Below are 27,700 nucleotides of genomic sequence, written 5' to 3' on the forward strand. Positions count from 1 at the left end.
TGAGACCTCCGGGTATAGGGCAGAATGTAAATTCAATAAATAACAATAATAATAAAAGAAATACCTTTTTCAGCTTGATGACTCCTTCTTGTGTGTTCTCATCTGTGCCGATGTCAAACAAGTTCCCTCCATCTCCCGGAACAATAGTATATTCAATTTCTGCATTTTTCCCAGAGTCAGGATCAACCGCTCTGATTCTTCCAATGGCTGAACCAATGAGAGATGTTTCAGGTACTTTCAGGTGGAAGATACCTATGGAAAATCGATAATCCGTTATTCAGCTGAAATCTTGGCAAATTACAGATACAGTGGTACCTCGGGTTACATACGCTTCAGGTTACATACGCTTCAGGTTACAGACTCTGCTAACCCTGAAATAGTGCTTCAGGTTAAGAACTTTGCTTCAGGATGAGAACAGAAATCGTGCTCCGGAGGCACGACAGCAGCAGGAGGCACCATTAGCTAAAGTGGTGCTTCAGGTTAAGAACAGTTTCAGGTTAAGAACGGACCTCCGGAACGAATTAAGTACTTAACCCGAGGTACCACTGTAGTTGTAATGCATGCTGCTACCATTAATATATGTAAAAAGCTAAAGGTAAGGGACTCCTGGATGGTTAAGTCCAGTCAAAGGCGACTATGGGATTGCGGCGCTCTTCTTGCTTTCAGGTCGAGTGAGCTGGTGTTTGTCCACAGACAGCTTTCCGGGTCATGTGGCCAGCATGACTAAACCGCTTCTAGTGCAACAGAACACTGTGACGGAAACCAGAGTGCACAGAAATGCCCTTTACCTTCATGCCACAGTGGTACCTATTTATCTACTTACACTGGCATGCTTTCGAGCTCCTAGGTTGGCAGGAGCTGGGACAGAGCAACAGGAGCTCATACCATCGCAGGGATTCGAATGAACGGCCTTCTGATCAGCAAGCCCAAGAGGCTCAGTGGTTTAGACCACAGCGCCACCTGCATCCATACCATTAATATAGCACATTAGGGCACTATACAATCCCTATCCTAATAGCCATGCCAAAACTATTTTTTCCTTCCAGTTCTGATTTTAAAGGTGAAACACAAATTTAATAAATAAATACATTAAATATAAACTGGGGGGAAATGGGCATTTGAGCGTTTGAGATTTGCAGCCATGTCCTGGTTGTTTTGTTTTGGGCAAGCATCAACCATGAAACACCCCAAGCCATTAAATGCTATTCCCATTACATCAGCTGTTCAGGTAATATCTGTTGAATCATGTAGAGCAAATGTGGTTCAACACAGCTTTTGACAAAGTTGCATCACCTCAAGTTCATCTAACACCAAAAAGGATTATGCTGAAATATCACCAGTCGATAGCTCTGTATCTGTTTGCTATTCTGCAAGGTTCCAATGCCTAGTCTGGTCATAGGCCCTTCAGTATCTACAGATACCCCTGAAACCAGAAGCATTTTATTTTTACACTGGGGGCTGCACTTGCAATAGTGTAGCAGCAAACAGCTGTCTACAAAAAGTTGGTGTGTGGATGTTCATACACCACAGTGTCTTTCACACCAAAGCATTTCACATTGTTTTCTACACAGCACGTTCATTAGACATAGCTAAAACAACTGGACTGGAATAAAGCCATTTCGCTGCTAGAAGTTCTCACTGCCTGAGTCTGTTGCAAGAATTTTAACAGCTTCATAATTTTGACAGAATGGCTCCCACTGCTACAAGGCACTCGTATTCTACCGAGGAAGAAGAATGTCCTCAACATTTTCCTTAATCATTTCAGAGGAAGCTATAATTTTAACTTTTCATCAAAAACAGAAGTCAGGGATTTTGTGCTAATCAATTTTAGTGAAGTCATTTCCCACACCCCCTTTTGTACTTCAAGAGAGGTTCTTGACGCAGGCAGCGGAGAGGGATGCTTCCTGTGAGCTTGGTTTCTCTAGAAATTAATCATGCTGGAATGAGGGTTTCCCGGTTTGTTAGGCCCGTTGGCCTGATTCCATTCATACCAAGGCTAAGTAAATATATTCAGTTCAGAAAGTTCAGCTCTCTTGACTATTATTGCTGTTACCCATCCTTCACCCTAAGGACCCAGGATGGGTTACAACAATTAAAATACAGTATTAGCACTGGAACACAGTATCATACAATATTAAAAACAGTTTTAAACTACTTGAAATTACAGAAATAAAGTGGGTCTTAAAAAGATACATCTCTAGTGTCAAAAAATCAGGGAAAGAGGTGCGTCTGATTTTGCAGTGTCCACATATGGTATAAAAGCACATGGCCTAAAACCTTGCTACAGCTATAAACTACCTATAGAAGAGCATTTCAAACTGGAGCGTGCATGCAAACAAATAGGAAGGCCTATTTCTGGACAGTGCTTGGATGGGAGAAAAACTACATAGAAACCCATTTAATTCAATTGGTGAAAAGTGTTGGGATCTCAAGCCTTATCAGTCAGAGGAATTGGCCACTCTCCAGGTGCCCGGCTTGGATTCCTTGTTGATCTCCCCCGTCTCGGCTCCCGGCAAGACAAGGCCAGATCTCTATCGGCCGATCCTTCTCAAACGTGAGAAGAACACAACCACTCCTCCTCCCTCTTCCCTGCTATCCCCAGGGAGGGGAGAGAGACAGACAGAAATGTATTTACATGCATTTATTTCTGTCTTTCCAGCAGTGCAGAGAAAACATGTCTGCACTCTCTTTACAGCAATAGCAGAGAGAGAATAACTCCACCCATGTACTTCTGGTACAGGGTCATGTGACACTCTGAGCTAACATCCGGTGCTCAGTGCACATAATAGACTGTCCCTTGTTCCCACGGTACAGTCCCATAACATCAACATCCTGTTTGGCTTTCCAGCCACCTGGAGCACTCAGCAGCATTGCTCCTTTTTCGTAACAACCTCCCCCAAAAGAATCAATGCGTGTTGCGGCAAGCAAAGCGTGATCCAGAGAAGAAAACAAACAGTTGTTATACACATAACACTCCCCTGTTGTTTCAGTTCCACCCTTGGAACTACCCGCCACTGGTTTCCCCAGTGTACCTCTCTGGTTGTCTGGCTTCCAAGGAATGAGTGCATCTACATTACCTTGGCTAGCAACTCTCTGTTGTGTCTTTGTCTCTGACTTAGACACAGCTCCAACCTGTTTCCGGTTGTTTACAACAGCAACACATGCAACAGCTAAGTTAGCAAACTCTTCTGAGTACCTTTTGGGTGGTTCACCCTTTGTGACTCTCTCAGACCTGCGTATGAGGTGCTGATCCTCTCTGCTCACTGGTTCAGTCTCAGGACTCTTAGGAGAACCAGTTCCAATAGTAAACAGTGGTTCATCCTTCACCTGTGAAGGTCTATCCATTGTGTGAGATTTCCTCTCAATGACTGTGACAACTGAGCTCTCTGAGCTATCACTGTCACTCTCAGTACCACTGTAATCTGTGAAACCATCATCATCATCTGAATCGTCCTCTGTGGGAAATGTGTGTACTATCACTCTCTCCTGTTCAGGAGCATTCTCTAGAAATTTTGTGAGAATCACCTGACCAGATTCAGACAAAATTACTCTGTAAAGACCCTTTTCATATCCCACAAAAATGCCTCTGGCATTCTTTACTCCACCTGGAGCTTCTGTCCTCACATGAGACCCAAAAACCTTGAAATGGGCAACAGAAGGTTTTCTCTGGAACAGTTTCTCAAAAGGAGAACTTCCCAACTCTTTTGAAACCTTTCTCACCCACGCATAACTAAACGACATGAGTGACTCCGCCCAGAACTCATGTGGCAGATGTGAACTAAGCAATTGCGCATTCATCCCCTTTTGCAATTCTTTGTTCACCCGTACACAGACACCCCTGTTCCACGCTTCCGCTGAAACAGCAACCTTGTGTCTTATCCCTTTCTTCTGCAGGAACCTCTGGAAATCCTGTAAAAGAAAAATCTGCTTCTCATCTGTCAAAAGACAATCAATGTTAGCATCATGCATATCTTTAACCTTGTCACAAAACTCCTGAAACCTTTCCAAGGCTTCCTGTGGCCTCTTTAACACATAAACCCAGACAAAGTTAGAGAAATGATCCACACACACAAGATAAAATCTTGCATTGCCTCTAGATGGTTCTAGAGGACCAATCACATCAGCATACACCCGCTGAAACGCTCTGTCGACCCTGGCCACCTTCTTGGCGCTCGTTTTGGTCACACCTGCAAGAGAAATCAAGTTAGACTCAGAATTACATTCCATGTAATCACTTTGCTCAAAAGTCAACAAATACAGTCCATCTTTCTCTCTGGCAGAAAGATACAACTCTCCATCTATGAAGATCTTGCAGCTCTTATCATCATAGGACAGTTTCAGTCCTTTCTTTGCAATCTGCGAAACACTCAGCAGATTGAACTTCAATTCAGGAACCAAGTAAACATTGTGTATAGTCAGGTTCAGACTCTTAAGATACACAGTTCCAATCCCAGTCGCCTCCAGCTCCTGACCGTTGGCTTGTTTCACAGCGAAGCTTTGCTTCTTAAACGTTGAAAAGAGCGCCTTGTGTGGGGACATATGAAAATTACAGCCCGTATCGATTATAAAAGAGTTTCCAACTTCTGGCGTGGTTCCTTTCGCCATCAGGGCCTTTGCAGGTTTCACCGAAGACTTGGTATGACCTTTACCTGCTGCCTCAGGCTTTGCTGAGTGGCCCTTAGCTCCTTTTGGCTGGCGTGGCTTCTTGCAGCTCTGCTGAAGATGCCCAGCCTGTCCACAATTGTAACATCGGACAACGTTCAAAGCTGCAGCATTCTCTCCAGTAGCAACATCAGTGGGGGAATTAGAACTCCGTTCCTCCCTCCCCCTGTCCTTCACCTCCAGTGCAGCAAGCCTGTCGTGTTCATTCAAAACAACGGCAGACACCCTCTCCGCGGTCAAATCGTTCGCCGGAAGGGAACCAAGCTGACTGGCAACCGTTTTGTAAGTCCGATTTAAGCTGTTTATCATTATGAAGCAAAACACTTCCTCCTGCAGACGGAAATTGCGTTCCACCATCTGTTGGCGCAGATATTTCATTTCCGTCAGGTGCGCTTGAACATCTCTATCAGGCGCCACTGTAGTTGTAATGCATGCTGCTACCATTAATATATGTAAAAAGGTAAAGGTAAGCGACTCCTGGATGGTTAAGTCCAGTCAAAGGCGACTATGGGATTGCGGCGCTCTTCTTGCTTTCAGGTCGAGTGAGCTGGTGTTTGTCCACAGACAGCTTTCCGGGTCATGTGGCCAGCATGACTAAACCGCTTCTGGTGCAACAGAACACTGTGACGGAAACCAGAGTGCACAGAAATGCCCTTTACCTTCATGCCACAGTGGTACCTATTTATCTACTTACACTGGCATGCTTTCGAGCTCCTAGGTTGGCAGGAGCTGGGACAGAGCAACGGGAGCTCATACCATTGCAGGGATTCGAACGAACGGCCTTCTGATCAGCAAGCCCAAGAGGCTCAGTGGTTTAGACCACAGCGCCACCTGCATCCATACCATTAATATAGCACATTAGGGCACTATACAATCCCTATCCTAATAGCCACGCCAAAACTATTTTTTCCTTCCAGTTCTGATTTTAAAGGTGAAACACAAATTTAATAAATAAATACATTAAATATAAACTGGGGGGAAATGGGCATTTGAGCGTTTTAGATTTGCAGCCATGTCCTGGTTGTTTTGTTTTGGGCAAGCATCAACCATGAAACACCCCAAGCCATTAAATGCTATTCCCATTACATCAGCTGTTCAGGTAATATCTGTTGAATCATGTAGAGCAAATGTGGTTCAACACAGCTTTTGACAAAGTTGCATCACCTCAAGTTCATCTAACACCAAAAAGGATTATGCTGAAATATCACCAGTCGATAGCTCTGTATCTGTTTGCTATTCTGCAAGGTTCCAATGCCTAGTCTGGTCATAGGCCCTTCAGTATCTACAGATAACCCTGAAACCAGAAGCATTTTATTTTTACACTGGGGGCTGCACTTGCAATAGTGTAGCAGCAAACAGCTGTCTACAAAAAGTTGGTGTGTGGATGTTCATACACCACAGTGTCTTTCACACCCAAGCATTTCACATTGTTTTCTACACAGCACGTTCATTAGACATAGCTAAAACAACTGGACTGGAATAAAGCCATTTCGCTGCTAGAAGTTCTCACTGCCTGAGTCTGTTGCAAGAATTTTAACAGCTTCATAATTTTGACAGAATGGCTCCCACTGCTACAAGGCACTCGTATTCTACCGAGGAAGAAGAATGTCCTCAACATTTTCCTTAATCATTTCAGAGGAAGCTATAATTTTAACTTTTCATCAAAAACAGAAGTCAGGGATTTTGTGCTAATCAATTTTAGTGAAGTCATTTCCCACACCCCCTTTTGTACTTCAAGAGAGGTTCTTGACGCAGGCAGCGGAGAGGGATGCTTCCTGTGAGCTTGGTTTCTCTAGAAATTAATCATGCTGGAATGAGGGTTTCCCGGTTTGTTAGGCCCATTGGCCTGATTCCATTCATACCAAGGCTAAGTAAATATATTCAGTTCAGAAAGAGGTGCGTCTGATTTTGCAGTGTCCACATATGGTATAAAAGCACATGGCCTAAAACCTTGCTACAGCTATAAACTACCTATAGAAGAGCATTTCAAATTGGAGCGTGCATGCAAACAAATAGGAAGGCCTATTTCTGGACAGTGCTTGGATGGGAGAAAAACTACATAGAAACCCATTTAATTCAATTGGTGAAAAGTAGGATACTATAAAACAGGAGTGGCTACCTTTTCCCCCCAGCCCAAGGTTTGTACAGATGCGCGCACACACACACACACAGGGCAGGGAAACAGGCAGAAACACACATATTCAGACACACAATTTGACACATACATGAATAGAGTGACACAGAGCCACACACACAGATATACACACATTCTGCTTTTATGTAGACTGTGAGGGAATGGGAAAATAGTAGGAGGGAAGCCATCTCTTTCCTTCATTCCTGTTTCCTGACCTCAAATACAGTTGCTTCTTTCAACTGTGACAAACCAGAGGCAGAAAATGTCATTTTTCAGAGGCAAGAAATGGCAGTACCGACTTGGAGACTGAATTCATTTTTGACACCCAAAAGGACCTAAAACAGGGCTAGATAGAGTGGTGTAGATGGGAAGCCATCAGAAAACAGGTTTACGATTATATTATTATAATATAGACCCTTCAAGTATCCCTATTTTTCAGTCCCAGATTTACAGAAGCCATCCCAGTTTCTGATTTGATCCGGCTTTTCCTTAGGACATCCCTATTTTCATTGGAGAAATGTTGCAGGGTATGTTATTGTAGGTTTCAATAGCAAATCTAGCCCTCTAGATTTCTTTTACTTGTTCATAAATCAAATATGTATAGCTTCTGACTAGGTCCACCAACCATGCCATCTGGCCTGCCAACCACTTGACAGCACTCCCATTTTTGCAATCCCAGGTAGGGAACAGTAACAAGAAATTTGTCAAGGCCCGTGTACATGGCTGGTGGGTTGGGCTGGGCTTGATTGAACAGATATTGCACAAGACATTGTTAAATTTGTGTATTTGAGAAGGGCTTTGGTGCCTTATTTTCGTGGTCTAGGTCAGCATAAAACAATGGGTGAATTTCTAATACTGGTTGTCCCTTTTCTTCACTTACAAAGTTGCAAAACATCCCAGTCAATGAGGAGCTTGTTTTCTGTTTTAAGAAATATGGCTGGCTCTACAATGAAGGGAATATGTGAGTCAAGGCAGTTGTATATTACTTATTTCAAATTGTTTAGGCTGCAGTGTTTTATTTACAGCAACTTGGCATTCTGTTGCATTTCCAGAAATTCAGCAGCAATAAAAGCCAGGGTCATTTGGATTAATCTGAAACTCTGAAGGATTCTTCAGCTCCTGCCAAACTCAGATTTCCAATGATGTACTGTGTAATTAGGCTGCCACCATCCTTCAGTAATGGTACCTCAGTAACATATGGAACATCTTAATGGCTCTTACCTTGGCAGCATGCTGTTAAGGGAAGTAATGAAAACAAACAATGCATGTTTTCACTCAACTGAAGGGTAAAATGTTAAATCCACTTTGCTATTTCCCTTTGACTAAAAATGGGGCAGGGGGGATGTAAGAGGAGAACAAATTAAAAAGCATGCAGCTGCCTTTCAAAGCATGTGTTCATCTTCCTTTGTTCAAATTTATTGTCAATTCAGTCTCTCTGGTTGGAGCTACACTGACCTGTTTAATGTTATTTCCTCATAATAGAACAATATTAGATATGTTGTACTGAAACCTTGCAGGGCATTCTTGTTAATTAAAATGTTTTTTACCTTGGTCCCCCCCCCCCCATCAAATGTAAGCAATACCCAGCCACACCATTTTCCCAAATGCTGTTTCTTTCCCTGCTGGTCGCTGGTTGCTCTGGCGTCACATTTTAATCTTCCCTCCCTCCCTCTGTGTCCTTTGAACACTGTCCCTTGAATACCATTGTGGGCGTGGGGACTTTGAATGCAGTAAAAAAAGATAAAAACCCTATAAAGGTAAAGGGACCCCTGACCATAAGGTCCAGTTTTGACCGACTCTGGGGTTGCGGCGCTCATCTCGCTTTATTGGCCGAGGGAGTCAGCGTACAGCTTCCGGGTCATGAGGCCAGCAAGACTAAACCGCTTCTGGCGAACCAGAGCAGCACATGGAAACACCGTTTACCTTCCTGCTGGAGCGGTACCTATTTATCTACTTGCACTTTGACGTGCTTTCAAACTGCTAGGTTGGCAGTGGGACTGAGCAACAGGAGCTCACCCCGTCGTGGGGATTCGAACCACTGACCTTCTGATCAGCAAGTCCTAGGCTCTGTGGTTTAACCTACAGCGCCACTCACATCCCATTAAAAAAAAAAACCCCTATAGAGGAACATATAAGCAGTGTTTCACCGATATAGCAGCATAAAATGATTAAAAATTAAGTAATAAAAAAGACAAGGTAATAATGCATTATGAACATAAAAAGTAGGATGCCAGGAGTCCATCTATGTTATCAAAACCATTCCTTAACCCTTCCTTGACATTAAAAACCATGAGTGTAGATCCATCCTCTGTCTTGCATTATTAGCTTTGGTGACCAAGGGGATTGTTGTCTTCAGTACATGACACACTACAGAACTGTATACAGTTGCTGGGAATCATAACAGGGGAGAATGCTGTTGTACTCCAGTCCTGATAGATGGATCTTCGGCCTGATCCATCAGGGCTTTGTTTTTATGGAAGCAGTTTGTGTGATCAAAACTGGTGTACTGAGAATACAGACTAGTTGGCAAAAGATAAAGAGACCATGTGACTTTATCATATTCACTGTGTTTACAATTCAAACCACATTTATAAATCACATTTTGATCCACCCCAGAAATGTAGACACCTCCTGTGAAATGTTAATGAAGTGTTTTCCCAATTATTTTCTTATAATAATGGATGTTTCACCTGAGGAAGAATCTTTAATTTTCTTCAGCTGTTGCCCCAGGGAAAATTCAGTGGCAATTCTAATTTTCCACAAAGTATCTCAAGGGTTTATGATTCATCTTATGCTTTCCCCTCATAGCAACTCTGCAAGGTAATTTTAACTTAGAGATACTAAAATTCAAGACTGCTCAACATACTTCATGGCTGAGGCAGGATGCTGAGCTCTAGTAAAGGTAAATGGACCCCTGACCATTACATCCAGTCGTGACCGACTCTGGGGTTGTGGCGCTCATCTTGCTTTATTGGCCGAGGGAGCCAGCCTACAGCTTCCGGGTCATATGGCCAGCATGACTAAGCTGCTTCTGGAGAACCAAAGCAGTGCACGGAAACGCCATTTACCTTCCCGCCGGAGCGGTACCTATTTATTTACTTGCACTTTGATGTGCTTTTGAACTGCTAGGTTGGCAGGAGCTGGGACCGAGCAACGGCAGCTCACCCCGTCGTGGGGATTCGAACCACCGACCTTTCGATCGGCAAGTCCTAGGCTCTGTGGTTTAACCCACAGCGCCACCCACGTCCCTCTGAGCTCCAGTACACTATCCTAATTCTCAGCAAGCTTTGCAATGGCACCAATAAATTTAGGCCATGTAGTGAACTGGTTATGTGATGATGTTATCCTACAGTGGCTTCACTATGTGGTGAACTGTGTGTGGATTTATTGCAGAGATAAGGAACCTGAAGCCCTTCAGATGCTGATAGAGTGCAATTCTCATCATCCCTGACCACTCAGGTGGAGTTTACCTAACACTGATCTATTCACTCTACGTTCTCCTCTGCATTTCACCATCAAAAATGTCCCACGGTATGAAAGCACAATGTTACAATACCATGAGACCTTGGTTTTTTATGAACCATATGTTCTATGCAAATAACAACCTAGTAAGCTGAACAGCACACAACAATCACTTGTTGGTTGATTGCCAGGTGTTTGGCAACCTCCCAAGGTGGGTACCTTTCGTCCATTTCCTTTTTGCAGTGCTAAGCATGGAACAACATACACAGCTGTGCTCAGCTCTGTGTGCAGACCTGATCTGGATACAACAAATGTAACAGGACTATCTGCAACAGGAAAGGGAAAGCTGAAGCGACGAGAAAGACCAAAAGGACAAAGTATAAAATGAGAGCAGGTCAGTGGTGATGTTATAATCACAGAGGAATCGTAATGAAAGCCCTCTAACCTGAGTTTCACCTGCATATTCTTCCAATGAAACGAGCAATATGAACGGAACATGAGGCTACTGTGAAGCAAATCAATTTTGTTTGTCCTTGACATTTTAAAACTGCGTGGTTCTTGAGGAGGGCCACTGTTTTGAGAACAGAAAGCTTTAAAGGTAGGGCAGAGAAACAGGAGTCGCCCTCCTGCCATCAGTATGTCGTGTTACCAACAAGCCCTCCTCATAACCCTCAGAAGTATGTGACAGAAAGAAAGGAAGTAATTTTTCTTTCAGAAGTCTCTGTATGCGAACAAAGATGAATTGCTTTTTTTCTCGGATTCTATTTTTTTCAATCTTAAATTTAGTTTGTCATATTTCTGCATTAATATGCATTTCTTTCAATATTCACATTTTATGCAGTTTTGCCCAATATACACATTTTTGCAACATTTTTTCTCATATGATACATTTTGTATGTTATTTTCTTTAATATAGGTATTCTTATGCACATTTCCCCCGATGCTTTTTTTGTACTTTTTTTTTTTGCAAAAACTGGAGAAATGATAATTTCTAAGGATGCCTGCATTTCATTATGCATACTGTTACAAGCACATCATATTAGAACTGAACTTCATCCTTCACCCTAGTGTGAACTAAGAAGAAGTGAGGATGCCTGAAGACAAATGAGCTGGCAGTTGTTTCTTTCCTTCCTAATTCCCATGAACAATTAGCTGCTAAGACGATAGAAGATAAGCAGAGATTCACAGTGGAGGAGTAGGCCCCTACAATTCCCTCCAGCATTATCTGTCTGCATCCCTGGGAGCTTCCAAGATCTCAACAGTCAAAGTCTGATTTACACCTGTCTACTTTTGTTATGATAAATGCAACGTCTTGCACAGCTGTAAGACAGCCCCCTGTATCACAAAACATACATATACATATAGGAATGGGGAGATCACTCAATCTCTGGCCAGTGTCTCTCTTGCATGCTTTCATCCATAAGTCTATTTCTTCCCATTTCCAAACTGATCAGTGAGAGATTATGACATATTGGAGATTCTGCACATTGACCACAGAATGCATACAATTCAGTCAAAATATGCCCATTCCCCAAGACCTGTTGTAGATGATGGATGCTTACTGGGAAATGTTCAAAATTCCTTCTTCAAGGGCAGATTACAGATAACAGTGGTCTGTTGTTATGCACATTAACTGCCCAACTTGTATTCCCCTTAACATATATGCACACATACAGGTGCACACACACAACTGCTTTGGCTAATTTTCTCTCTAAGGCAAACCTACCACGCCCAAAGCACTGGGGTTTGCATGTTACTGACAAACCCCTGATCTTTGCAAGCTCAGAGAGGCATGAAAAACGGGATGCTTGCCAACTTACTTGTGGGCCCATCATAGTGGACTGTTTGGAATGGAAGGAAACAATTTGCCCAGGGCTGCTCTAAGCTTTGCTGAACTGCAGTCATGCACTTTTGTTAAGGTTTCACTTTTGATGCATCAGCTAACAATGAGAACTGTGGAGAAGTTTTAGAAGGGAGCTGGGTATGTATTCACGCATGAGATAAGTCAGAAGAATTTTGCTCCTTGGTTCTACCAAAGAAAAGCAATGGGAACAGCATAATCTGCAAAGTTCGGATTTACGGCTGCGGTCACATAGGTAAGGGTCAATTCGAGAACATTGGAAAGGGCAAGCTGAATCCAAATGTCACACACGCTTGATTTACTTAAAGGAAACACATTGCAATTTACACATGCACAAATTGCCTTTTGCTTAGCCAAAGTTACCCAAATGGCAACAGTGACTGGGGGAAAATGTCAAATTTCATTAAGTTCACTGCTTTACTTTTTGCCTCTCCTGTGGATCATCTAATGTTTGTGTGGCAACAGATTTCTAATAGAGTAGGGAATTTATAACAACATGTCCAACGCAATCTGTGCACAGTGTGGTACATCTGGGGTGATCAACGCACAAAGAATCATCATTTAGGGGCTAATGACCATGAGACAGACAAACAGCCTGATGCGTGCTCAGTGGTGGAGAAAGGCTGGGCGGTGGGGTGGCGCACTCCGGGTGCCATCCCTGAAAGGGTGACAAAATCCCCCCTGGGCAGATTGCCGCCACACTGATAGGGACGTAATGGGACACACGACACCCATAGGGATGCGACGGCGTGGGGCCTTAGCTGCCCTACAGCTGGGGGGAAGGCAGCGAGCGGACAGCGGGTGGGGTAGGCAGTCACGGGTGCCACGCGCATCGCATCCCTAGGGGAAGCTGCACGCGTCGCGTCCCTATGGGCGGGGTGCCCCGCCCCAGGTGCCCAAGAGGCTTCCTCAGCCACTGTACGTGCTACAATGTGACTCATTCAAAAGTTGTATAAAAAAAAGCAGTGGGGGGTGTTAAATCAGAGAAACGGCAAGTGTCTGGTGCTGATTTCTTCCTCAGGCCTTTTATTTTGCTGTGCTTATAGAATGTCAACACGACCAAGCTTATTCATTTGTAATAACAACGTATGAGTCAGCTTTTGCATTTTCGACCAGTGCTGACTTACATCTTATGTATATTATTTCATACAGAACTCCACTGCTGCAATTATGAATCACAAAATTGTAGAGTTGGAAGGGACCCCAAGGGTCATATAGTCTAAATGCTCCCCTCCCCCCCCCACAAGGCAGGAATCTCAGCTAATGCATCCATGACAGATGGTTATCCAACCTCTGCTTAAAAACCTTCAAGGAAGGATAATCCACAACCTCTCGAGGGAGACTGTTTTACTGTCGAACAGCTCTTACTGTCAAAAAGTCCCGTCCCCCTGATGTTTAGTTGGAATCTCCTTTCTTGCAACTTGAAGTCATTGGTTCGAGTCCCACCCTCCAGAGCAGGAGAAAACAAACTTTCTCCCTCTTCCATGTGACTGCTCTTGAGATATTTGAATATGGCTATCATATCTCCTCTCAGTCTCCTCTTTTCCAGGCTAAACATAATCAGCTCCTTCAACTGTTCCTCATAAGGTTTGGTTTCCAGACCCTTGATGATCTTGGTTGCCCTCTTCTGAACATGTTCCAGCCTGTCCATATCCTTCTCAAATTGTGGTGCCCAAAATTGGACACAGTATTCCAGTTGTGGTCTGACCGAGATAGAATAGAGCAAGACTATTACTTCCCCTGGGACCCAGGCGGCGCTGTGGATTAAACCACTGAGCCTAGGGCTTGCTGATCAGAAGGTTGGTGGTTTGAATCACTGTGATGGGGTGAGCTCCCGTTGCTCGGTCCCTGCTCCTGCCAACCTAGCAGTTTGAAAGCATGTCAAAGTGCAAGTAGATAAATAGGTACCACTCTGGCGGGAAGGTAAACGGCGTTTCTGTGTGCTGCTCTGGTTCCTCCAAGAGTTCCTCAGTAGCTTACCAAGAGCTGCTTAATAAATAGAACAGCAACAGTAGACAAGCCTCTGTGAAGGATAACTTGTCCACCACTACCAATGATTGACAGATCTGTCTATTTTAGGTCCATAGGTGAAGAGTAGGAGTGGCAGTATCTGTGTCATCATCCACAAATGCTGGCAAGCTGCCTGGCACAGGAGGGGACAGGCTGGGAACCAAGCAATGAAGGAAGAAGATGGGAGATGTGGACATGCTTGAACTGTGGGAGAGTAAAACATCTATCCCAAGGCACACCTTGGGTGGCACTGTGTGTATTATTGCTGACTTGCTCCTGTCTCTTGCCCTAACAGTGCCCTATCACAAGCCCCAAATCCAGTGTTTCTTTGGCTGAAAGTCAAGCAATATTATCTGGTGGAAGTTGATGCAAAAAGAGTTCCCTCAGGGAAGAAAGTTTGAAAACCATATCTGCAAAAAAGTTCAGGGCTTTCTATAGTGCATGTTCCACTTCACTGAGCTCCTTTAGTAGGAAGGGTTGCCTAGAAATTTAATAAATTAACAACAGCTGCAGCAGCAATGAAAGAAGAAACTGACTTTAATGTATGAGCAGATTCTTACATGAAGACCACCAAACTTTAAATGAGCTGTGCAAGAATAGGACTTTTTAAAAAAGCCTTTATGTTTTCGTGGACTTCTGAAAGGCAAAAGTCTGTGTATCTTTTTAATAATATCACAAACCATCCTGTTCTCCATTTATTTTCCTTTTATGCAAACAATTTCAAACCACTCACTTACATGACATGATATCAGGGCAAACCATAAAATCTTTATTGATTTGGAAATCATTTTTGGGAAAAACCATTCTTTACCTGAATTGCTAGCTATTTCCAGTATAAAAGAAAGGTGAATTATGGGGGTTCTATTATTTCAACCAAGAAAAGCTCTCCCTACTATGATTTGCTAGGTTAAGATGGACTATGATTTGCTAGAGCTAGAATGCAGAAAATGCAATTAATTAATGTTCATAGTGATTGTTTTCTTCTTTGTGATCTTTGTCTCTCAGTAGGATATTTACCTTTGTGTGTGTTAGTGGGTCTTTGAATCCAAATATTCCTATGACATATATTGCATTGCATAAAAGGCATTATACAGCTAAATGCTTTCATTTCCTCTCTTTCAACACGAAGAAATAAGGTGATGAAGAAGTTATGGAACAAAAATACTGCAAAACATGAATTAACTTCTTCACTTAATTTGCATGATTCCACAATGTATCATTTATCTCAGTTAATTATACATCTTCCGTTGTTTAAACGTGTAAGTAAATCTTTCTCTTCCTGAAGAAGATGAATTAAAACAGCTATAAATAAGCTGTAGCAGCTCTAGAATTGATCACAGTACATTTTACAACAGTGGGGTTTTTTTTAGATCTAAAGAAATTTCCAACCCTTCTAAGTGATCACAGAATGTCGCCTTCTCCCAACTATCAAATGGTGGATTTATTTCTGACCTTGTCAGATTCAGCTGTGCAGAGACGGGGAACTTGTGGTCATCCAGTTGCTCCTGAACTAGAGCTCTCATCATCCCTGAACATTACGCATGCTGGCTGAGGCTTAGGGGAGCTGAAGTCTAATGATATCTGCAGAGCCACAGGTCCCCACCCCTGTGCTAATGCCTTGTTAGATGCCATGTGTTAAAAAAAATAACAAGAAGTGAAATAGATGAGTGACTTGGCTAGTTCTCATTCCAAATCTAGAAGCATCTCTGGAAATTTCATTTTTATTTATTTTAATAGTTATTTGAATTTAATGAATTCATTTATTTATTAATCTGCAATTATATTTTAGGATCTAACTATGTAGATTTAATCCATATATTGCAACCATTCTGCAATGTAAGAAACTTCTAACACAGGGGTCAGCAAGGTTTATCTGGCCTGGGCCAAATCGGCCCAGTGGAGATCCCTCCATGGGTCAGATCGTGCATGCGCAGATGCGATTTTTAGCGCCGCGGAAGTGAGTCCCTGTGCTGCGCTACGCTGGTTTAGCGCAACCTGTGTGTGGGCAACTCAGTTCAGGGGCAGCTCCTGCGCCAGTCAAACGACGTCCGCGGGTTGGTTCCGGCCCATGGGCCTTAGGTTGCAGACCCCTGTTCTAACAGTTTCAAGCTCCTAATGATGGAGGAGAGGGAATCTCAATACTTAACTATTTCTCCGTTAGGCTCCAAGTTCCATCCTGGGCATGCCAAAATGAGAGAAGGCATAGAATTTCATCTGGTCTACATTTTTAACTAAACTCACCTAACTCACATATCCCAGACTAGAGGAGGAATTCTATGTGCAAGAAGATGGCATAAAGCAAGCTGGTATGCAAGATGCTTGCATAAAGTTACACCAGTTCCAATCAGCAGTGATGCTGTTTCCACCACTCTGCATTAGCTTGGCAGAGGGAAAACAAGCCTTTGAAATAATGTTATGCACCAGGTTGCAAGTCACACAATGAAAGTGAATGGGATTTGTTGTTGTTTAGTCGTTTAGTCGTGTCCGACTCTTCATGACCCCATGGACCAGAGCACACCAGGCACTCCTGTCTTCCAGTGCCTCCTGCAGTTTGGTCAAAATCATGCTGGTAGCTTCGAGAACACTATCCAACCATCTCGTCCTCTGTCGTCCCCTTCTCCTTGTGCCCTCCATCTTTCCCAGCATCAGGGTCTTTTCCAGGGAGTCTTCTCTTCTCATGAGGTGGCCGAAGTATTGGAGCCTCAGCTTAAGGATCTGTCCTTCCAGTGAGCACTCAGGGCTGACTTCCTTCAGAATGGATAGGTTTGATCTTCTTGCAGTCCATGGGACTCTCAAGAGTCTCCTCTTAAGAGTCCCTCTTAAGTTCTTGCTTTCTGGTGCTGCCATACCATGCCCACAGAAGGCTCCTTTTTTGGTACTTACATCCAGGACTGGCCCACTCATGAAGTGGGGTGATGCAGCTGCCACGGGTAAATGATGCCCAAGAGGGTGGCAGGGAGCCTCTGCCCTCCCATATGTTGTTGGACTCCATTCTCCCATTCTCTGGCCAGTGGTGGGGCATTGTAGGTGTTTGTAGTCCAGCAGCATTTGGAGAGTTGCAGGCTCTCCTTCACTGCTCTAAGCCCTAAGCCAAAGGGTACCTTCTCAGTATTTGGAGAGGGAGTAAGGAAGAGTCTGGAAGTAGTCTACAGTGTCACCATTGTGATTAAAGTGCAACAGGCTTTAGCATCCAAAAATGGCTTATGATGTAGCTTCTTAAAAGGCTGCATCAACCTGTCTGATTATTAAGATTACCTTTTGAGCCTTTCTCTGAGTTTCACTAACCATTAGAGGTAAGTTAGATGGAGATGGTGCAGCATCTATTGATTGGTGGATTGATTTGGTTGAATTTCTTACCCTTTATCATAAGTTCCCGGGCTGGATTACAACAACATGAAGTGCATCATTGAAATCAGTTAAAAAACCATTCTCAATCAGAAGGATAGGGTGAATCCTAATATATGTGTCTCTCAGATATCAAAGACCTGGGTGAATAGGTGCATCTTCAGCCTATGGCAATGCTGTTCACCCCCATTTACTAATGAACACCTGGCCAAACGTAATTTGATTTGGTTATATAGGTTGACTCTGATGAGTTAATTTGTTTTGCAGATCCTGTTTATCCACTCTTCTTCCTGGTATGCTAAGAAAACCTATATAATGTTAAAAAACCAGAAGACTTCTGATTAGGAATTACAGGTACCAAGATACCAAAGGACCAGAAAAGACTGTTAATGTACATGACAACACCCGCATGGATGCTACAAACCCAGAGATGAAAGGAAGAAACAACCCTGATTAGAGAAGAATGGCAAACCAAGTTGATGGACTATGCCGAAATGGCAAAATTAACTGGGAAGCTCAGAAATCAAGAAGACAAGAACTTTCAAAAATAATGGGAAAAGTTTGTGACTTACTTATGAGACCACTGCAAGCAAGTTAAAACATCGGCAGGATTTTAATCACACTTGTAAAGTAACAGAAAGTATGGACAATTTAGGATAAAAAATTGGATAAATATTGATATGCAATTGTAGATATTATCATGGAAGGGATGGGGGGAGTCAGGAGATTCAGAGTAATTTCAATATTCAGACTTTGAATTGTTGTTCATAATTTATATTATTTAAAATCAAATTTTAAAAATCATTTAAAAAGCAAAACCTATGTAATGAAGGTGGTAGATCAGGCATAGGCAAACTCGGCCCTCCAGATGTTTGGGGACTACAACTCCCATCTTCCCTAGCTAACAGGATCAGTGGTCAGGGATGATGGGAATTGTAGTCTCAAAACATCTGGAGGGCCAGGTTTGCCCATGCCTGTGGTAGAGGCACCTTTTGGGACAGGGAATTCCACAGACAATGTCCTCTCCTAGACTGCCCCTCCCAAGTATCCAAGGGTGGCCCCCAATCTTAACATCCAAGGGATGTAAGGAAAGCTTTAGCACCCTGTATTTCAAACTCCTTTCTCTAAGGTGGCTCACCACTTTGAAGATAATTGAAGATACGCCTTTTATATCTATTACTTTCTATGTTACACTGGATCTGGATCTGCTCCCCTGTTGGTTGTGATACTTTATTGCTGATGTTGTTGTTTTGACTTATCATTTTAACTTATGTAAGCCACAAGGGTGTATAATCATAATAAAATAAAAATAAAATGAGAAAAAACCGGAATGATTTCATATGCAGCTATTTAAACTGCGTAACAGCTGGATGCAAGGCAGAAATCACACAGGTGCTTTGAACGTAAGTGACTTCCTTGTGGGGGGGGGAATGAACTGAGTCACCACTTAATTGTAGCACATAGTGGTAATACTACAAGCTAATATAAATAGATTGATATTCCTTCCTTCCCTCACCCCTTATTATTATTCTAACCACCAACTCCTGGTATGACTCCTTCCCATGAGGCATGCCAAAACAACTTAAAATATAACATATATAAAACAGTTAGCATATATAAAAATAGTTAGAACAGCTGCATATATAAAAACTATTTTTAATGGTTATAAACAGAGATTATTTTCAATTAGTGCAACATGCCTGATAAGTTTAGTCTGTCTTATAAAACTCTTTACAGCTTGCCTTGAAATTCCATGGAAGTTTCACTGGCAGAGAAACCTTCATTTTCAATTCCACTGGAGGTGATATTCTGTGGCGACTCAACATTTCTCCTTTCCCCAGAGAGAAAGTTTTTAAACTAGAGCTCTCTCTGATGTGGTGAGATTTCATTTGTTTCATCTGGGCTCTGAGTTGTACAATTTGTTCCCCAGATGAATGAAATGGAAGCGGTACAACTTCCATGTGTGGGCTGTTGTTACATCAAAAATGAAACATGAGAACCAACTCCGCTTGACCAAAGACAGTGGGAGAAAAATGCTCAACTGCTGGAACTCTGAGGGTGAAATCTTAGGGAATGGGAACCTGGGAGTATGGGAACTCCATAGTATGAGGGAGGGGAAAGTGGAAGAAAAATTGAAATTGACTGGAGGGGGAAATAAATCTCATTCAGCTCCAAAACTGACTAGGTGGTGCAGCTGTTCAAACAAGCCCACCCCATAGGGGAGTGCACAGGAGGGCAGGGTTTTGAACCATCGTATTTTCTTCTGATACCAGGTCCCTCCCCACTTCAGGCAAGTTTGGATATAACCAAGTTCACCTTGAGTCTAAAGCAGAACCTTGCTTTAGAAATTCAGTGCAAATACACAAGGTTGTTGCCAATATCAGAAATACGCCTAGTAGACCCACTGAAATTAACAGAAATGATTAGCCTATGTCCATTCATTTAAATGCTTCTGCTCCGAGTGCAATTTACTTAGGTTACAACACACAACTTTTGCTTTAGGGAGTGAAAATAATAATGGATTTGCCTTGCACCTCTAATTTCACAACAGGCCAAAAGCCAGAAGCTACACAAAACACACCCCTTCATCTCTCTCTCTCACACACACACATACACACACACACACACACTCAGTCACGACAGTGCTGCTCTACCCCAGGAAAGTTTGGGGAAAGAAAAGAAGGATGAGGTATATAGGAAGTCACAGTGAGATTGTAGGAACCTACAGGAGATGGGATGCCCAGTATTCAGACCTGAAGATGCTCCTAAAGATGTCATCACTGATGATGTCATACACTGGCCTAGATCTAAGAATGGCTCAAGCTCATGTTCCAAACTGCTGAAGTGACAAGCATTGTTCCCTTTGAACACCAACTTGCTTTTCAGCAGATGGGACCACCACAAAGGAAAACAGTCAGAAAATCAGAATGATTTGGGCCAATCTCTTAACTGGCCCTACAAGAAAATACCTGAAGAAACCAGAGGTGAGATTAATTTGGAATCTACTGAGAAAAGCAAGCAATAAATTATATTCATGCCCCTTTCAGTATGAAAAATATATGACATATTAGAGAATATAACCCCCCCAGCCCAGTAAGTCCTGGTGTAGGCAAAATTTGCCTCTGTCTGCAGAGCTATTCTAGTTCAGCTGCAGCTGTAGCACTTTCTTATGTGGGATCAATTTTATGGGTGAAAACACCTAAAGTTACCCTACTTCCCACTAAAGTGTCTCTTCTGATTAAACCCTCCACAGTTCAGCAAAGCATTCCATGACATGATTGCCGTAGCTCATGCAAATTTTCTCGTTCAATATTACTTCCTTGCCCCAGTCTGCATCTCACAATTTCTCTCTCGCTTACTCTCCTCTATTCCCAAAAAGGCTGACAGCTATTATTTGGCTTTTGTGACATTCTATGTGATAGAGGTGAAAGGTTTTCAACTTGAGCTGCGTGCGGAAGGGGAGTCGGGGTAGAAGTGTTGGTTTTTCTGAGGGCAAATGCATTGCCAAGGAGGAAACTGCTCTATATTCACGGCCACAGAGCTACAAGATTAGTTCCCTGGAAGTGTAAAGAAAGAACCCCATGACATCTCTGCTGAACAAAATAAAAATAAAATAGAGAATGAGTGTTTGACATGTGTGTTGGCTAGCACTCTTTTCCCTTTGCACTTGGAAATGCCCGAGTCTATTAAGCCACAGCATCTATTACAAAGCAATATTCAGGACCTGCTTTAAGCAATAGCAGGAACAGTCAAAAGCACTGCTGGAGAGAAGACTATATGAAACCAGGCATCTGGGAAAATGCAGACCTCTGCCTGAATTCTTTGGAGAGGTCAGATGTTGCACATAACAGTTTGAAAATCAGGTGCTTTGCGGAGAAGCGGGGTAACGGTTGGAAATGTATTTGTGTGTGGACCGGGGGGGGGGGGGGATACACCCAGAAAATGTTGACTACTTTGGTGTTTCAGAAATACAAGGTGATTCATAAGGAAGTATACAGTTTCCAGATGCTGTGAAACAGTAACAGGCAACGACACAGACCACAACTGTGCACCTTGAGGTAGATGTATTCATAAAGTTTGTGTTCCGCTACTGAGGGAAGTGACGTAGGTGATATCGTGCGTGTCACGTAACTAGTCAGGCAAAATGGCTGCATCTGTAGTGGAGAAGGCATGTTGTGTTCTTGAACTGAGCAGAACAGAATCTGTAACTATTGTGCAACGGCATTTTTGATTGTGATTCGGAAAACAACCTCCAAGCAGAAAATGTATTTGTGACTGTTTCTGAAAAAAAAACTTTAAACATTACCCTACAATTCTGTTACAGGTAACGTAAGATATATTACATTCTTCTTCTTTTACAGTGCGTTGAAACTGTATACTTCATTATGAATCACCCTAATGGTAAAGGTAAAGGGATCCCTGACCGTTAGGTCCAGCTGGCATACAGCTTCTGTCTCATGTGGCCAGCATGACTAAGCTGCTTCTGGTGAACCAAAGCAGCGCACGGAAACGCTGTTTACCTTCCCACCGGAGCAGTACCTATTTATCAACTTGCACTTTGATGTGCTTTCAAACTGCTAGGTTGGTAGGAGCAGGGACCGAGCAATGGGAGCTCACTCCGTCGCGGGGATTTGAACCGCCGACCTTCTGATCGGCAAGCCCCAGGCTCTGTGGTTTAACCCACAGCGCCACCCACGTCCCTATGAATCACCCTGTATGTGCTTAATTATAAGCAGATTTAAGGAATCTCCAGTAAGCATTTCAGAGCCAATCTAGAAACAGTTTCACTCACCATAGATCTGAGATTAGCTTCCTTCCCCAGCTGTTTCATTTAACAAGACTTGCAGAACCTGGTACCTTCTGAATGATTTGGGCTCCCATCAGCTCTGGCCAGTGTGGTCAATGGTGTCAAGTGATGGCTTGACTCATACAGTGTTGTGACAGATAATGCATTGGGGCAGGGGCAAGGGGGGGATACAATGTCTAGACAATGTCTCCACTGGCAAAAGTTTGTCTTAATGTCATGCTATGAATTGACCCATGTGGAACCATGCTCCCATAGCGCAAGTCATTTCGAACATTCATCAGAGTGATATAGTAAACACAACCATTTTCATCTAGAACGTTACTCATAGTTGATAGAACTTACTCTTGGGAAATCTGGGCGGATTGTCATTGACATCAGTGAGAGTGATGTTCACCGTAGTCGTTCCAGCCAATCCTCCAAGCTGGCCTCCCATGTCCTTGGCCTGAATGAGAACCTGATATTGCTCTTTGACTTCTCTGTCCATGTTTGGCAAGGCTGTTCGTATGACACCTTTTAAAAGAAACAAAATGAAGTTTCTCTGTCAGGTAGCAGAACATTTACGAGACAGAATACTGTACCCACGGCATCAAATTCATAGCATTGTTTGGCACTGAACAGTGTCCACAGAAAATGAACATTAATTGGATGCACACCACTCTTATGCTAGTAGACTATAAAATAGGAGCTTTAAAAAAACTATTTAAATTGTTTGTTTGTTTGTTTGGCAATAATCAGAGGTACTTTTTGAGGGAGGGTAGATAGATAGATAATTTATTATGGTCGGACACCAGTTTATAAAACACACTTGGGGGTATAATCCCAGAAGGAAAACAAACATTTAAAACAATGTACAACAATAAATTTAAAATTTATAAATGCGATAAGCGTATAGACACTTAAAACTTTAAGATAATCTACCGCAGAGAGATGACCCAGAGTCACCTGTGGAACCGAATTTGGGGATTTTCTTAACGAACTAGTTTGGGTCGGGGGATGGTCTGCACCTACAGATCTGTCGTCTTATGATCTTTGCCTAACAGGAAAAGGTCAATTTTTTGCTTTTCTGGGAGGTCAGCAAGCCTCACTAGCAGGGGATCAATGGTCTCACTCAGTGGCGTAGTGTGGGGGGTGCAGGGGGTGCTGGCCACACCGGGCGCAACATCTGGGGGTTAGGGTTAGTGGGTGCAAATCCACGGGTTAGGGGGCACAAATCCACAGGTTAGGGGGCGCAAATTACTTCCCTTGCCCCGGGTGCTGACAACCCAAGCTACGCCACTGGCCTCACTACGTGCCTCTTCATAAAAGGGACATCTAAAGAACAAGTGCTCTGGGCTTCCTATCTCCCCCAATGAACAGGCACAAAGTTTTTGAGCATATGGGACTTTTTTTAAGGATCCTTTTTTTAAGGATCCTTCCAGGACCAGCGAGGGCAGAGCCGAGCTTCTGGCGAGTGTAAAAGCCCTTCTTGCATTTTTGGATACGGGAAAGAAGATATATGCTGCTGGTACGGCTATATATCTCTTAATTTCTCCAATTATGAGGGAGGGTATATAGAAAAGGTAGGGAACCTGTGCAAAACATGGCTCCTCAGCACTCCCCATACATGACATCAAGTATGGGGCAAGTAAGAGGGGTTCAAAGGAACGAGTGGAAGCTGAAAATGGGCTCCTGAGTGCTCCTTTTGCTGCAGCATAGCACACTCTCAACCACACATCAGCTGATGCATGGTAGCAGCATGTCTTGCTGAAAGAGGAGAAAGCAGTTTCCTCCCCTACCCCATTTGTCTGCCCAACAAAATCTCTTTGCCCCTTTCCACCAAAATTTGAGCTCAGCCTAGAAAGATAATGCCTGGTGAATTCATTCAATGCATACACCAAACCAGTGTTTCCCAAACTTGGGGGTCTCCAGCTGTTTCTGGACTACAACTCCCATCATCCCTAGCTAGCAGGACCAGTGGTCAGGGTGATGGGAATTGTAGTCCAAAAACAGCAGGAGGCCCAAGTTTGGGAAAGCAAAATAAATAAATAAAACACCCGATCTTCATTATTAGGTGCCAGACAAAAATTTTTCTTATTAACCAGGCCTTTGATTGAGCCTATGCCCTTTTAAAAATGTAGTTCCTTTTTTGGGCGGGGGTGTTATTGGGATGTTTTTTATTTTATTTTGATTATATTTATTGTGTTTTTTTATGTTGATCTTTTATGTGAACCGCCTTGAGACCTCCCGGAATAGGGTGGTATATAAATTCAATAAATAATAATAAAAAATAGCTTTTAGAACAGAGGATGTCTCTGTTAAGGAGCAACTACCTGTATAGATCCCATGTGCACCAGTAGTAGCCACTGTTTCAGCATAGGCAGCTAAGACTGACGAGCTCCCATCCAGACTTTATTATATGCCATACCCCCAATAATGGATGAGAGACTTCTGCCTTCATCATTCCAGCTTGACAAAACCCCTCGCAACAGCCCCAAGTGACAGGACACCCCAGAGGTTTCTGAATCCATTTCATTTGCACTGGAAGAGACACCTGCCAGGTGTGAAGTTGCATCTTTCGTGATGCTTTGGATCTGAGCAAAATTGCTTCCTGTGGAGAGTTGCGGAAGCTGCCAAGTCAATGTCTTTTTGGAGGCTGGTACTGGCAAGGGTGCATGCTTTGTTGGGTGGCACAGAGTGAGGGAGAAGCTCTTTGGGATCATAGTATGGGGGCTACAGCCCAAAATTTAATAAATAACCAGCCTTCTCAAACATATGAAGAAACAAAGGAAAATGCTCTGAACTTGCCTGATCTAGTGATCTGGTATAGCACCGTGATTATATTTATTCATGCACTGTATCAAAAATATCATCAGGTAGTTTTAAATCTAGCCAAAGTCTTCCTAATGAGCAATTGTCTGTCATCTCACTACAGATGTACTCAATCAAGCAATGATTCCCCCCCCCCCGGGTTGATGTCCAAAGGCTTGTTCCAATTTTTATTATGTAATAGAACTCGGTCTTCAGTTTTTTGTTTTGTTTTGTTTTTGTTTTAAATCAATGATAATAATAGTCATGTCTGAAAGAGCTCATGAGCAATATTCTCTTCCTTCTCTCATTTTTTTTTACAAATTAAAAGTGTTAGTTAAAATGAGAAACAGTCTCTTCAAAAGCAGGTGTTCATGAGCTGTGCCATAAGCACTTAACCAGAGCAAATAATTATGTGCAGTTTACTCCCAAGAAAAAGGGAAAATATTTAATTATTTGCCTGCACCTTGCCAAACGACATAAGGGATCTATACCATGGCTCTGTCTATAGAACTTGCATTTTCTTGTCTGCAGTAAAAATCTGATCTGTGACATAAAAAAACACAGACTCATAGGCAGGGAATGGAGAACTAGGGATGATGGTATTTTGTACAAAAACGGAGGCAAATATTTGGACAGGGGAAGCAAAATATTTAGTTCTAATCCATTTGCAATGAAAAAAATCTCATCATGTAGCCTAGGTATGGCCAAACTTGCCCCCCAGATGTTTTGGGACTACAACTCCCATCATTCCTAGCTAACAGGACCAGTGGTCAGGGATGATGGGACTTGTAGTCCCAAAACATCTGGAGGGCCAAGTTTGGCCATGCCTGATGTAGCCCTAGACATATCACTCAACATTTACTCAGAGTCGACCCATTGCAATTAACAACCATGACTAACGTAGGGCCATTAATTCCAATTAGTCTACTCTGAGTATGAGTTAGTGGAATACAAACCATACTGCTGATCATCTGTACACACAAAAATAATTAAATCTAATTGCTCTGATCCATGGGGTCATGAAGAGTCGGACACGACCAAACGACTAAACAACAACAAATCACTATGAAGGCATGAGTGGCATTGTTTTATGTGATGTGACAGCCTCTATCAAGCCTTTTAGAGGATCCCTGTTTCCATTATGTGCACATGGCCAGCTTCTTGGAACTAACTATCAATGTATAAAATCATGATTCTTCAAAATCAGGTGGTGGCATCTGAAGATGCACCCCAATACTACAGAACTGTGAATGTTTTAAAGGACCAACTCTCTAGAGAAAAGGTGAATATTTCTCCTTTCTGTGGCCTCCCACCTGTCCCCCTGAAGAACGGACAGAAGAACGGAGTCCCGTACAGAAGAACGGAGAAGTACCTGACTTGTATTGGGAATACAGGGGAAAGCCACCCATGAGATTCTGGATTCCAGCTAGGGTTCTGCAGGCTTATGGCCAGTAAAAACCTCTGCTTCCATAGCAGGAACCTGCTCAAGTTCCTTAGCAGCTCTGGGCTCAACCAGTTCATTTACCTCTGTCTGTGAGCTTAAGGCAGAGGAGAAGCTTATATAAAGAACAGGAAAGGAAAGCGATCAGTCCCAATGGGGAGCAGTGGAGAAAGACAAATCACTGCTAAAGCTGCCTAGACCCCCAGAAGGATAATGGCTTTCCGATAGGGCTATTGTGGTTTAAGGAGAAGTGGATTGAACAAGCTCCCATGCTTTGAGACCACCCATATCCAATGACCATGACATTTTTTTTCCCAGTGTGAAAATCCCCAGCTTCTGAGTGACTATAATTAATGAAGGTGGCACTGAGAACAAAAGCAGAAAGAAGCGGAGCAGGGGATCCTGGGGAAATCTTTGTTGTCATCATTCATCTCATCCAGAAACTTTATATAACACACGTATAGCCTGGATTTTAACACCTCTGTATTGTCAGCGAGATCTAATTAAAAGAAGAACATTAAAGGAAGCGATTTTTATCCCCTAGAGCCCGAGGAAGGGGGGAAAACACACACATCCTCATCCTAATTTAAAAAGTAAACTCTGATTCACACTTGTGATATCATCTTTTGTTAAAACAGGGTATGTTTGACAGAGGACATGACCTCTACAGTGCCTGCACTGACAGCGTTATGCTGTTTCCACCTCCAGTCATTGATTAGCCAGGAAGCCAGGGTCTTTAACACTCCATCTGACATTCAAGGAGAGGTTTGCAGGGAAACGAAATTCCATTTGCAGAAAGGGGGCAGGCAGGCAAGCTCTTTCTTACGTTGCATTCAAGGCACACAATTGGCAGAATTTAGTGCAGAGCATTTTGGTTAAGTCATTGAATTATTAAATACAGAAGCGGGAGTGACATTTCGGAACACAGGGCAAGATATGCAATTAACTGTCATCCTGTCCCAGGAGCATTTCTGGGTCCCTCTACCAGCACATCTAGTGGACTCTGAACAACAGCCTGACATTATTGCTTGTCTCCCATCCTCCAGGCCAGACAAATGCCAAAAGCAAGCAGCTGGGGAAAGGCAGGTTTCCCACTGAACACCAATGTTCATTAAAAGCCTGGTTTATTCCAGATTAATAAACATTTCCTCTATCATCCAAGCAGTACTGCATACATGCTCAGAAGATCCT

General features: G+C 42.9%; 1 protein-coding gene and 1 long non-coding RNA gene across 8 annotated transcripts in view; one reads left to right on the forward strand and one right to left on the reverse strand.

Moving 5' to 3' along the window:
* CDH12 (cadherin 12) overlaps positions 1-27,700 on the reverse strand; it is a 661,518-nt gene that overhangs the window by 41,405 nt on the left and 592,413 nt on the right. For all 7 annotated transcript variants that reach the window (XM_083623820.1, XM_083623822.1, XM_083623823.1 and 4 more), the window contains 2 exons: positions 22,624-22,791; positions 65-252 (listed from right to left, as the gene is read on the reverse strand). In XM_083623820.1, coding sequence (XP_083479946.1) covers positions 65-252; positions 22,624-22,791 — 356 coding nt within the window. The remainder of the gene's footprint in view (positions 1-64; positions 253-22,623; positions 22,792-27,700) is intronic.
* LOC310767246 overlaps positions 1-27,700 on the forward strand; it is a 582,601-nt gene that overhangs the window by 5,044 nt on the left and 549,857 nt on the right. The gene's annotated exons all lie outside the window — the stretch shown is intronic.

This window comes from Podarcis filfolensis, assembly GCF_964270895.1.
Source record: "Podarcis filfolensis genome assembly, chromosome: 7".
In the NCBI taxonomy this organism is placed as follows: domain Eukaryota; kingdom Metazoa; phylum Chordata; class Lepidosauria; order Squamata; family Lacertidae; genus Podarcis; species Podarcis filfolensis.